Genomic DNA, 14005 nt, shown 5'->3' with positions numbered 1-14005 from the left:
CGATCTACTCAAAATAGGTAAGAAGCTGCACATCAGGGCTCCTAGTTCAACGTTGCACGTATGTGTTTAGCATCTAAAACTGATCTGGGATGCACTCCTGCCTTGGAGTGTGAGATACAGTTTCAGAACAGTGGTTAGGGTTAGTAGGGCAGTAATTTACTGACTGTAATGTAGAGCCTGGCTCCTAGTCTGGGGCTGTTCAAGCCATAATACAGATACACCTTTTGAACAGGTGTAGATCATTTCATTACAAAAGCAGGATGGGAGGGAAAAAAGCGACTCCAAGTTTCAGTAATTCAATAATTTATTCCTCTAAAAAAGTGTGTAAAAGTATATAGCTCTCATCCACAAGGTATATATGAATGACATTTAAAATGGAGGCCTTTTATTATTGTTTCTTTTTATCAAAGTCTTTTAGTGTACTGTACCAGCGCTATACTGTAGTTTTTTTTTTTAAATGAACTTCACATATTTTTTTTTGTATTCTTTCAAATTGTTTGCTATATATAAAAGAAGCTCACTGCAAAATGCTTGAAGGAAAAAAGGAAACAAAAGAAATTCAGAACTTCCCAGAAATGTACAGCTTTTACATTTAAAAAAGGTTCTGAAATATACATACAAGCATGCTGGACAATCCCGCCCCCTCCCTCCCCTCTTCCCCTCTTTAGTTCAAACCATGGTAGGTAAGAGTTCTGATTTCTGCAGAATTTCCAAAATTAAAAATAAAAAAAAATAAAATAACTTCTCACTCTGTAGCAAATCCAGGGCTTGTACATTTCAGATTAATTCAGTAAAAAACTCACAAGTAAAATAATGCATATTTAAGGGAAATATTATACAGACTTTTTCACACAGAAGTACATAATAAGATTTTTTAAAATCTATTGCCATTCATTTATTTTTGCACAAAAACGTATAAATATGTCACCAGCTTTTCTTAACTTAAAAAACTTAAATAAAAGACACCAGATGAAAACTACCCTTTGCTGCCTTTTTTTTTTTTTTAATTTTTGTAGGGTTTTTTTGTTTTTTGTGTTTTTTTTTCTTTTTCTGCTTAGAATTGGGTTTCTAGGGAAGAAAAGCCCCTGCATTAAAAACAGCCCATTTTAAAAAAAAATTCAAAGTTCTGATGAATTCCGGGAAAAAAGCAACCCCAAAGTGGTAAAAGATTACAAATATCTACTTTACAATTTGTCTTCTCACCAAGATAATTTTATACAAGTTTACAATCTTCATCATCTTATGCTCTTCAAAAGGCCTTGAGAATTTTCCTTTCTGATTAAGAAAAAATAGCACTGCATTATTTTTAAAGTCAATTTTACACTGTACACATTAGATACAAATGGTTTGATATATCAGATTTTTCTTTTAACCTATACATTGCGAAAGTCAACCCCCCCCTCAATTGGTGGTACAGAGAACAAAATTATCCATTTACAAGTTATTTCTCTGCTTTCACATTCCCACCACACAACTTTTTTTTTAATATAATGTTTTAAACGTTAGATTATTTCAAGAAAAATACTTTTACAAAATCATATCAATTATTACATTTTTCCTTTTTTTTTTTTTGTTAACCAGGACATGAAAGTCTCTTGGAAGAACTTTTAAAATTTGCATGATTCTCTCCACAGATGACAAGAGCTCAAGGGCCTGGTCCAAGCGGCTCCCAGGAGGCCAGTCCACGCCCACCACCCTCAGACAGACACACACAGCGTGAGGGTTAGGAATAGGGTCTCAAAGACAACCCTCTGGGCCTGGAATGAGGAGTCATAAAATACTTCGATTAGCCATTAATGCTTTAAAAAGGCATTTTTAAAAAAGTTCCACCACGAAGGCTCAACTTCAAGTACTAATTTAATGGTTCAGTTGTCATATTTCTTTGAAATAATATTCCTATGGTCCAGAAAAAACTCACCATATTCATAACTGATTTTATGAGCAAACACTTTCAATTGTGATATGTACATGAGTCCCTTTTGATCTAGTGAGAGGAGAGACCTGGCTTTTGATAAGAATTCACTAGAAAATATATTTCCATTGTGGCTATATAAAACTAATGAAGGTACTTGCCTCCATGGCTCTGGGCTGGGCGTGACTGCCTTCTGTATAAAAATGGTTTCCTTCATGAAACGCTGGCCACTTAACATGGCAGAGCTTTTAAAACCCAGATTGTTCTTAACAAACCTACTGCTGGGTGGTTTTGAATAGATTACTTTTTAGGCATCATCTCCCCAATTTGTTCTCACTCCTTTTCCGGCTTCTAGGACAGAGGTATGTAGTCAGAGAATCCTATGGTGGATCTGAGTTGGGTTTCAGCTACTGTACCTGGTCCTCTCAAGTAAAAAAAAAAAAAAAAAATCAAAAGAAAATCACAAAAACCATATGACAAAACAACTTAAAATAAATAAACAAAACGAAGCTGTCTCCAGACCTTTTGTATCTACACAGTTATGAAGTCAACCAAAGCACTCACACCAATCTACATGGGAGCACTAGGGAGACAGAAGCCCCAGTAGGAATTCATGTACTTGAACTGGTTCGTATTTTTAAAAAGTCCCAGACTATGGAGTTCAGGTAACCACAGGCCATACACCAATAACTAGAGGATTTCATCCAAAGGGCTAGACTGCCCTCATTTTTAAACAGAGGCTGAAAACACAGACTCTTGTGCAAAAGGACACTGTCTCTTCTGTTTCCCTCGTAAGCCACCAACAACCACCACTTCCTGTGGCCCAGTGGTTGGGGCTGTACACCACAACACTGGCTGAAAGTCACTGCGTTCGGAAGATTCCAGGTCCATGAGAGAAGCGTCAAGGAGTCACTCTGGTAATGAACACTGCAGAGTTGACGTGTGCCTGCTGAGAAGCAATCACAGTGCAGGACTGCTGAGAGTGGGCTGAAGAGGATGTGGGGTATTTGCAGAGTGTAGCAGGTTCCTTGGACTGAGGCTGCGGGGAGAAGGAACTGAGCCAGAGAGAACAAGTGCTTTTCCAATTACAGTATATTCATGATGGCATTGTACAACTGAGTGAGCACCACAAAGTGGACGGGAAGGCAGGAAGTACGGTCCTGGGTGGCCGGATTGCACGTGAGCCAGGACAGAGCGTTGTACTGCTCCAAAACAAACCTGCCGGAGAAACACACAGAAGGGTGTGAGCTACGACAGAGCCCAGGCTAGACCTCAGACCAACACATTCCAGATCCCAGCAGGAAGAAGGCTTGCTAGCTGCTCTCACTCAGCTCTGGCTCTTGAGCACAGTCCTCTGTCTCACATGCTCACTTCCTTCTAGACCTAAACTGGCCAGCCTGGGAGCCACAGCCACCCACGGTTGCTGAGATACACTGTCAGCATAAAACACGCACTGGGGTTCAAAGACTAGACTTTCTTTAAAGCATGTAAAATATCTTGTGAATATTTTTATGTTGATTACATGTTGAAATAACATTTTGGATATACTGTGTTAAATAAAATATTATTAAAATTAACATCACTGACATTCTTTATCATTTAAAGGAAAATATTAGAAAATTTTAGTTATACATGAAGCTCACATTATACTTCTATTAGACAGTGTTTCTCTAGAGGGCCTGGATGCCAAATACATGTTGATCAGGTTCCTGCTTAACTATAACTTCTCCAACTCACTTAACAGTTAAGAAATATGAGAAAAAGACTGTGTTTTCTTAAGGTTTATGAAGAATGCTTATAGCTCACTAAAGCACAAGAGTATGACCCACACTTTGGGATACATTTTCCAACTGTGAAATTTATGGCCCAATCAATTTCATTTATATATCTATGTCAGGCAGGAAAGTGTTTTGAACACAAAGTGCCTCAGGTTCCAGACATAGTCCACTCCCTGGACCTGACCTCTGCACACCACCAGACATGTGTCCTCTTAAAGGAAGCAGAAGTGCTGGTCTGCACATAGCTATCTCTATGAGCACAGCAAGCTATTCTGCTTGTCCCAGCACACGTAGGGGACTGACGCCCTTGGACAAGCTTTACCACCCAAAGGATGGCATCTTCTCCATGATTACCACACTTAAAGCACGAGGAAAGAACAGAATTTCAAGCTGAACTGCTACGTTGCCTAGATCAAGATGTACCTTAAAACATCAGATGTGGTTTTGGAGTCAAGAGGATGTGGAACCCGTTGAGAATTCCTGGCAGGGAGAAGTTCATCCGTCTGTGCTACCGAAATATGGTGATGTAGTGAAGCCTGGCAAAAGAACAAAGGTAGTTACCCTCCCAGTCTAGACAACCTCAGTGCTGGAAACAAGGGAGGGAGGCCTGTGTCCCCCAAAAGCCAACCCCCAGATTCATATGAGTCTATGAAGTTTAAGTTGCTCAGTTAAGTCCCCCATGGGAGCCCAAAGAATCCAGATCCCAGAATTGAAACTTCTAGTTCTTGGAGTCCATTTTTCTCTTCTGTGTGCAACATTTTATTTCCTTAATGGGAAAATCAAACATATGCGGAATTATATAACAAATTCCAGTGACCAGTATCACTAAGCCACAATTATCAATATTCACTTTTTTCCTGCATTATTTTAGAACAAAGTATCATTTTATGTCAATTTGCCTATAAATAATTCAGTAGATATCACTAACAGAAAAGGACCATTAAAAAGAATAATTATCACACAATAAAAATCATTAGTAACTTTTTAATATCCTCTAATACCCAATCTATGTACAATTTTTGCTGATTATCTCAAAAATGCTTTTGTACCTTTGCTTATCAAAATCATGAGTCAACCTAATCCAGACATTGCAAATGATTAAACAATGGGCCTCTTACGGACTTGAGCTGCAGAAGACCCCACAGCCTAGACGGGGCTGAACTATATCCTTGCGGTAGTGTTTACTTGTTCTTAGATCCCCCAGATTTACCATAAATCAATAGTTGGATCTAGAGGTTTGATTAAATGAAAATTCCATTGCAGGGGCAGGGCAAGAACACTTCATGGCTGGTGCTGTGTCCTTATCGCATCACATCAAAAGGCACCTAATGTCTACTGTCCAAGTTGAAGTAATGTGATTGGTCGCTGGGTTCAGTGGCAATAGCACACTCCATCCATTGTCGAGCTCCCCACCAATTCTTCCACCTAATAGCTTTGGTACAGTGTGTTAAATAACTAAGAAATATGATATGTAAAGGAAAGGCAATACATGAATACCTTTTTTCCTCATTTTTCGATTTTCAGATTAATGAGCTGATTCTCTAGCAGCTTCAAAAGGTACATAATAATTTTTGTTTTTCAAAGCAAAATTTCAAAAATTTGTTTAAATCTATTTGCTATCATCTTTTTCTTGATGATTGAACCATCCCATCCCTGGCCAATAGGTGGCCCTACCCTATGGCTCTTGAGCCTGTGATATGACCTAACTAATCATTGGTAAATTCCTTTTGCTTTAGGTATGAGAGGATATCCCAGGTTCATCTTAAATATTTCTTGCTTCAGATCTAGAATCAGTCGTTTCTTGAAAGCGCCTGGTTCCGTTTTTTATTTTTCGAGAGAGATTTTTGCCATAGGACACATGCACTCACCAGACAGCCAGAGACAGAGAGAAGGAAAGCAGGAAATCATCCCACAGGAAGGAAGGCCATGCTGAAATCCCTTCTCCTCTATTCTCCTCTCAACATTTTGGGGGCTTGCATGCACACGTGCCCGCCAGGTCTGAGCCTTGAACTGCAGTTGACCATGTGGGAGTCCAGCATCTTAACCACTATGCCATCTGCTGGTCTCAAGAAGTCTGGTTCTTTTAAATGATAAATGATCTTTAGGAACCACAGTCCTGGCAACAGAAGTGTTCATTGCTTCTAAGCGGTCATTGCTCCTAAACTTTTTCAGTAGATAGAGCTAATAATGTGTGATCTATTTTAGAGAGGAAAAACATAAATCTAGGATAATTCATAGGTTTTTATGTAACTTCTTTGATTTTATAATATGTTACAGTCATTAGGGGGACCAGCAGATGGCATAATGCTTATATTGCTGGACTCCCATGTAGTTGACTGTGGTTTGAGTCCCTGACCTGGTGGCTTAAATTCACACAGGGTGTGTGTGCATGCATGCTCAAAATCCTGAGAGGAGGTGGAGGAGAAGAAATTGTAATGTGGCCATCCCTCCTAGGGGGATGATATCTTGCTTTCTGTATTTCTCTGTCTCTTGCGAACACATATACCCTATAGCAAAAATCTCTCTGAAAATAAATAAATAAAGTCATTAGGAGAAGAAAACTGCTTCATCTTTGACAATTTTGGTTTAACTTTCCATTGTTTCTTTTTTTTTTTTTTCTTTTTTTGGAGAGGTTTTCACTATAGGGCGCGTGCGCTCGCCAGACAGACAGAGACATAGAGACAGAAAGCGAGAAATCACCCCCCAGGGGGGATGGTCACGCCGCAATCCCTTCTCCTCCATTCTCCTCTCGGGATCTTGGGCACGCACGCACACGCGCCCGGCGTGAGATTTAAGCCACCGGGCCCGAGACGCGAACCGCGGTCGACTACGTGGGAGTCCAGCGACATAGCCATTACGCTAACTGCTGGTTCCCTCCATTGTTTCTTTTTGAAAATACAGTCATGCACCACATAATGCTACTCCCTTTGCTCAGTGATGGACCTCATATACAACAGAGGTCTGGGAGGGCATATAGGCAGCACCACATTGCGCAGGTGTGTAGTGGGCTATGCCATCTAGGTGTGTGTAGGTACACCCTATGATAGTCCCACAATGAAGTTGCCTAATGATACATTTCTCAAAAAGTATCCCCGTTGTAGGGAACCAGCAGTTAGCATAATGGCTATGTCGCTGGACTCCCACGTAGTCGACCGCGGTTCGTGTCCTGGACCCGGTGGCTTAAAACTCACGCCGGGTGCGTGTGCGTGCGTGCCCAAGATCCCAAGAGGAGAATGGAGGAGAAGGGACTGCGGCGTGACCATCCCCCCTGGGGGGTGATTTCTCGCTTTCTGTCTCTATGTCTCTCTCTGTCTGTCTGGCGAGCGCACGCGCCCGACAGTGAAAATCTCTCAAAAAAAAAAAAAAAAAAAAATGTATCCCCGTTGTTAAGTGACACGTGACTGTATGAGCCGAGCTGGGTGTACATACAGGTGTGTATACATGTTATATTGTCTCAGGTCAGCTGTACCCCACAGAATAATTACATAGAAATATTTCTCATTTTGTTATGGACATTATGGACAACTAATACCCCACTGAATGTGTCATAGTGAATTCAACTGGGCCCTTTTATAAGGTCACTGGAAAAGTCATGATGCATTTTTGTATAGAAAAGTATTCTCATGACTTTTCTGATGACCCAATATGTTTGTTTTTGTTTTGTTTTGGTCTAAATGTCTTGAAATAGATTCTCAGTAGTAGCACCATGAGGGAAAAGTGCAGGCTTCTCATTTAGCATTCTTACCAACAACAGAACATATTGTCTGACCTTTATTTATTTATTTATTTTTGCCTATCTGTAGGCAAAAAATGGATTTCTCTATAGGTTCTTTCATACAAAGTGCAAGGAGGGGATCCTTTGTTTTTAACCCTTAAATCTGGATCAAAAGTTACTGAGAAGTACATAAGAAAAGCAAGTAAAAATGTGGGCTTTTTCAACTGACATCTGCCCTACTCTAATGAAGAATGCTGAGGTCCACAGCAAAAGGGGAGGAGGACAGGTGTTGAGTATCATCCACCCAGGCTCCATTTCCCTGACAGCAACGTGATACAGTCTTGGAGAAACATATTCTGAACCACATGTCCACCCCACATTTATCCTTCAGTTCCTACAAAGTTTCCTCCTTGTATTAACGTGATTCATTTCATTGTAATATGGTTTTGGGTTCCTTTCCTAAATTCTTCTACTAACAACTGTAATTAGCCTCAGAGTATAAGTAGATATGTGAGAAACGGAATAAGAAGATTATGATGGCCAAAGCAGAAATGCTTAAATTCAATCAAAGCATAAATCAAATATTCCTTGCAAACTTCAAATAAAATGTGAAACCAATCAAACCAACCTTGAGGAAGAGGGGACACTGGTTCTGAGCCTGGGGACAGGATGACCAAAACCACTGGGGGAGATTCTCGGCTTTGGCAGTTGACACAAAATACCCGAGGGCCAGAGGCTGTTGCTTTAGTTCCTCTGGTGCTTCCCTGGAAAGAAGACGCTCACCCTGGCTCTGAAAAACAAATGCACAAAGCATGATCAGTATCATAAAGTTATAAAAATCAACTTTTATTTATTCATTGTGCACGCCATAGTGACTAATCTCCTTGCTGGCCACATCTCATGTAAAAATGCCACATGACAGAGAAAGGTAAACAGGGAAGGCAATGTCTTTGCAGTGTGTGTATGCACACACACACACACACACACACACAGGTATACCTGACAAAGACTACAGCTCAGGCAAGAGATACCAGCAAAACAAACATTGGCCAAGTAAGTACAGATTTATTTGCTCTATTTTCTTTTCCACAGAAGGTAAAACTGTTTCACAGCATTCCTATCCAGCAAACTAAAGTGGAAAGACACTGATCCCTGAAGGCTCCACCACACTCAGACGCTCCTTCACCAACAGCCAACGAGAAACACTTGGACAGACCAGCTACCCACTCTCACCTACCACTGGTCAGGACAATGTGATCTCCACCAGCACTTGCACAGCACAGGTACTACTAACCTGCCAGCAGGGTGAGGTCTGCATGTGAAGGCACTGGACTTCATTTATAGCAACTCCCTCAATAAGGGATTCCAGTAAGAGCCTTACTATACGTCTCTGCAACTAACATTTTACTCATCATCTTTTAGCTAACTTCAAAACTGAAAAATGGGGCTGGGGTAAAATTTTTCTTTCTCTTGCTCATGAAAGAAATAAATTTATAAAAATAAAGAACTGAAAATGGATCTTTATACAATCAATAAGCTATCTGTTTTTAAAAGTCTCTGTTGAGAGTAAAAAAAAAAATCAACAACTACATCAAGTTGCATTGCTTCTGAGATGGTTAAAAAATAAAAACTTAATGCCACCTTAAGTACATTCTTTCTCCTGTTGTAATGTCTTAACTGGACATCAAAGAATGTTTAATGGTTCAGAAAAAGGAAATGTTGAAAGCCTCTTGGAGGTCACCTGGCTGCAGGTGTTCAGTATGGAAAAAGGCCACCTGATCGGCTTCTGAACAACACTGTATAAACTAACATTCCATTTATGACTTTAGAATTGGGGATCCAAAAAGGGAGAGAACACAGCACACCTGTTTCTCACAAAACTAACATTACGCTTCTATTACCAGTTCTTTGTTAATGAATAAACTAAATTACAACAGCAGGTACTGGGAGGTCATTGCTATTATTTCTATTTCACAGATAAGGTAACTAAGGCTAAGAAAGGTTAAGTTGGCTTGCTTGAAGTCACTAAGTTGGCACCCTGCAGTCACCGTTCAGAGCTGTCTTTATCTGACTCCAGGACGTGCATTCTTAACTGCTATGCTACCTGCCTTCAAAATGCACATTAGTCCTAATTTAAAGCTATCTCGTGTAAAATTTGTCCTTTAGGTTCCAATCACAACAATCTCCAATGAACAAATAAAATGTCAATACCAGGTAAATAACCACAAAGTAAAAATAGACATTTAAAATCTCTTCCTTCCAGAAGGTGGTAGTGGGGACAGGCAGAAACATGAGGGCAGTATGAGTTGTCCTTCCCTGGTTTCACTTGCTCTGTGACTAAACTAAGCTTTAAATCTTCTTTCTCTTGATCATCCTTCAATGCATTTAGTGTAGGCAATTAAAGTCCCACCCAATGGAAATCTAAGTCCTGTAAGTCCGTCTTTGTGTCTAAATAAATGTGTGTGTGCAGGGCTGCTTATATTTGTTCAGTCTAAAATACTAGACATACAGCTATTTCTCTAGGTCTTAACCCCTTAATCTCATAACATTTTAAATATAAAGTACAATACAATGCTGAAGCATGATTCATCTAGCTGTAAAACAAAGTGAATGCCAGCTATGGCACTACATTTTAACTCTAAATCCCCTACTAATCTGTCTCCAATATCCCTAGCATATTCAAAGATGAAATGAGTTGAAGTGCTAGTTTTTTTTTTCTTACTACTCCAGTAAGAACCTGTACGTCTCTGTACAATCAGCTTCCTTATGGCTCTTGACTCTTGCTGTTCCTGCGAGTGGCTATAGAGGTGACCAGGACTGCATGAGGAAGGCACCAGGACATGAAAAGAGCGAAGTTGGACTCCTTTCAGCAATCCTCAACATCAATATCAACATCTTCAGGTAACAGCTCCTTTGCATGTAAAATAAGCAGGGCTGCTGAACTAGCCTCTTAAAAGCCAGTGTTTTTTGGGGGGGAAACAACAAAAACCTAGGAAGCAACCAAAACTAATTTGTGCTAAGGAAACAATGCACAGAACCCCCTGAACCTATAACAGGACAGTTCTTACAAAATATATTCACCATGAACAACACACATCTCTTTCAAATTCCTGCCTTCTATTCAAAATCCAACTGCAGAGTCATCTTCCCATGCTTATTTCCCTTGTACTAGAGAATGAGACCATTAAGAAGAAAGGTGCCATGTGATAAAAAGACGATTATATGTCAGGAGAATTGCTTTCCTGAAGGTTGTGGTTGTTTTAACCACCTACCTCATTCACATCGTCCTTACCCGACTATGCTGGAAGTGAGAGCCCACACCAATTCCAGAAGGAGAGCCTGGGGAGGGAACTGGGGAGGAGTTGGGAGAGGAATGGAGGTTCCCAGTCATCAATATGCCAATATCATTGTCCATATCGTCTGGGAATGGGAGGTCAACAAACATATCATCTAGAGGGAAGGAATAAAAAAAGCACAAAAATTAAGATAATCCATACCCACAACCTAACTAGTATGTTTTTAGCCTGTGACTGCTGTGAGCACATGTGTTAACAACTAAGTAAGATCTAATGAATGCCTACTGGGTGCAAGGTAGCTGTAAATCATTCTTTCATTTCACACTCTATCCAATGATCTCCTAGCATGAAGTGTTAACAGAATGGAGAAATAAAGAACATAACATAAAACCCCACACTCTCTGTAGCTTCCTAAAGCATATAAGAATGGCAAAACAGCTAAAGAAGCCATTTAATTATTAAACAAAGTTAAAGTTGACACCATCCAAGAAGAAAGCAGTCTCCATCTATGCATCCAATTAGCACCAAAACACCAGAGGCTGAATAAATGCAGGTTAATAGGTGGGAATTTGCCCTGAAACTAGAGGCCTACTTCAAATGTAGATCAAAGAACAGGTTTTCATTAGGAAATACTTTACATATAAAAGAAAGGTGTGCTCTGAGTAATATATTCAGAAAAGTATAAAAAGGGAACCCAGAACCCAATTGCTATGAACATTTTTGCTATGATTCTTCCTATTTCTCAAAAATATGGCAAATGGATGCATAATATGGAGCATTTTACAGTTTATAAATAACTCCATTTTAACAAATGCCTCAACAGATTTGGGAATAAAAAAATTCCATTGTGACTAATCAAATAGGAGTCACTCTATAACAAATTAGATTTCCAATTACTAGCTGAACGAGGGCTCTCTCTTTATATTGCCTAATATGTCATACATTTCAAATCAAGATCAGCAAATATTTATTGAAAAGTGACATTCATGTGCAGGTATCATTTTTTCTTTACTGAAAAACAGAAGGAAGTTGATTACCCAAGAGACCAAAGTATTTATTTTGTCTTGAAAAAATAAAGACAAAGTATGAAACCCAAAGACTAAAATTTCAATCTCTTCACATTTTATATGTCATTAATTACAACACAGAAAAACTTGCAGCAGCCCACATTCTACCTCTGTGTCTTATTTATAGATGTGAGCCTTCTCTACCCAGGGCCATCCACTCACCATTGTTGGGGCTAAATCCATCCTCGTTGGGATAGTTGGCTGGAGCCACCTGGATGGTTGACGACGTTGGGAACACCAAGATGTGTGTACACGAAGCATCTTGAGGGGTGTTAAGCTGAGATGACTGCATGTTCAGTGCAGTACTTCGGCCAAAAACAGAGCCCATTGTGACGGCATCTTTACAGAAAAACAAAACACTACTTTATCAATTCCCCTGTGCAGCAGCAAGCAAACCCAGACAAGAGGTTTTCAGAAGATGATCTGGGGAGTGTGAGTCTAATGTAACTATGCAAAAGATACATATTCAAAGTTGATCCCTACCGTTTAAATATCTTCAAAGTAACTGACTCAGTGTACAGCTACCATAACGTAAACCTCATTTCACACTAGAAAGGTTAGGATAAAACTGGGCTGAGTCTACCAAATATTCCTTAGTTATTTATATAAGAGATATTTCTATAAGTAAATCCCACACATTTTCTTTGCTTCTGTGGTTGCTCAGAATTTATAAAGCATTGTTCCCCTAAAATGGTAACAATCCTATAAAATGGTACCATTAGCTATAACATTTATTAATGCTTGCAACTTGCCAGCTTTTGTGCTAAACTCCTTATTCATGTCATATCATTCAATCATCACAGCCACCTCTAGATAGGACCTATTATCCTCACTTTACACAAGGACAAAGAAGTGACATAACTGTCCAGGTGGCGCAGGCAATGGAGGTGACCTAAGGTCTGACGAGCAGGCTATTAGGGGATCTCTGTCTCTCACTGTATCATGACAAGTAACCCCATTCTCACATCACAACACTACTGACTTCTGCAGGGAGTGAGTGAAGAGGGTCTCCTTAACTATTAGATGGCAAAACTAAGTTATGAAAGGATAAAACTGCTCAGCTATAAAATTATGGAAGAGCTTAGTTGCTGGTTTTCCAGAACCAACCAGATTTCTGAAAACGCCTGTGGCCACACGTTCTGGCTATCCAGGTGCTTACACATACTAGGGTTTACTGTGTGCCAGGCACCATGCTAAATGCATTCTCCTTACTTGCCTCATCATCCATGCTCAACCAGATCACAGATTCTAATACCCTTTCAAGGCTACTTGGAGCTTCTGCCAAATACCTGTCTACAAAAAGATATTCACACACATATCATGCTGTGTCTCCTTTCACATTTTTTTTTTTTTGAGCATGATCTTCTAAGGGCTTGCAATCCTAGCCAGAACTTAGTTTCTCTCTAAGACTATGTCAACAAAGATGATAAAAATTCCAAACTAAGCCCCTTGGAAGCAATCAAATAGCTTCCATTTTTGAGCCCAAATTACAATCTTTTCTTGCAGGAACGTAACACTATACATAATGAAGATGTATTCTGCACTTGCCTGTGGACTTAAGTTAGAAAGGACTGAACTGATGAGACACCAATTAAAGATGACAAGAGGAGATCTACCTGGCATCACTACAAAGGAGCCCTGGGGCTCCATGGCAACCAGGCAGGCACTAAGGATAGAAGGCGAGTCTGCAGCGGAGATCCCACACATCCGGCACACATCCTTGAGCTGTTTGCTGATTGTCTGCAGTGAACATTCGCCAAGGAGGATGCTCCAATCTGAAATAGAGTCCCACAGTCAGACACAGTCTTTAGATGTTTATACTGGTTTGAGTTTCGAGTTTGTTTGTTTTTATTTTTTTAACCAGTTTTTGCCTAGTAACTGAAATTCCATGATTGGACCTTAAAGGGGCTATGACTTCATATAGATTCCCCCTCTCTGCTGCAAAGCACATGTTGCTTGATGTCTATGACACTTCATTAATAGAGAAACAAGGGCTGGTATTCTGTGATCTGAAGTCAGGTCTGGAAAGGCCTCTGGGAGTCCAGGGCAGCCCAGGTAGACCCGGACACTCAGGATGCTATCCCAAGATGTTATCAGTGTTAACTGCTGTAGCCTCTCTCCCTCAAGTCCTGATTCTTTCACCCCCTACCAGCACTTGTCTTCTATTACAGCACAGGTAAGGGAGAGAGCTTGGTTTGTTTACTCTTGCAGGTTGGTTGTTCCCACAAGACCACCCG

The 14005-nt window shown here is 40.1% G+C and overlaps 1 protein-coding gene across 1 annotated transcript in view; it reads right to left on the bottom strand.

The window, feature by feature from the left end:
- Positions 1–760: 760 nt before the first annotated feature.
- MED13L (mediator complex subunit 13L) overlaps positions 761–14005 on the bottom strand; it is a 296775-nt gene continuing 283530 nt past the window's right edge. The window contains exons 25-30 of the mRNA XM_027773092.1: positions 13385–13543; positions 11931–12107; positions 10698–10855; positions 8034–8195; positions 4114–4226; positions 761–3130 (exon numbers count right to left, since the gene is read on the bottom strand). Coding sequence (XP_027628893.1) covers positions 2998–3130; positions 4114–4226; positions 8034–8195; positions 10698–10855; positions 11931–12107; positions 13385–13543 — 902 coding nt within the window. The 3' untranslated portion in view covers positions 761–2997. The remainder of the gene's footprint in view (positions 3131–4113; positions 4227–8033; positions 8196–10697; positions 10856–11930; positions 12108–13384; positions 13544–14005) is intronic.

Source organism: Tupaia chinensis, unplaced genomic scaffold (assembly GCF_000334495.1).
Source record: "Tupaia chinensis unplaced genomic scaffold, TupChi_1.0 Scaffold000320_1, whole genome shotgun sequence".
Lineage (NCBI taxonomy): Eukaryota > Metazoa > Chordata > Mammalia > Scandentia > Tupaiidae > Tupaia > Tupaia belangeri.
The sequence above is the reverse complement of the archived record's forward strand: the minus strand, read 5'-3'. Positions and strand labels throughout refer to the sequence as shown.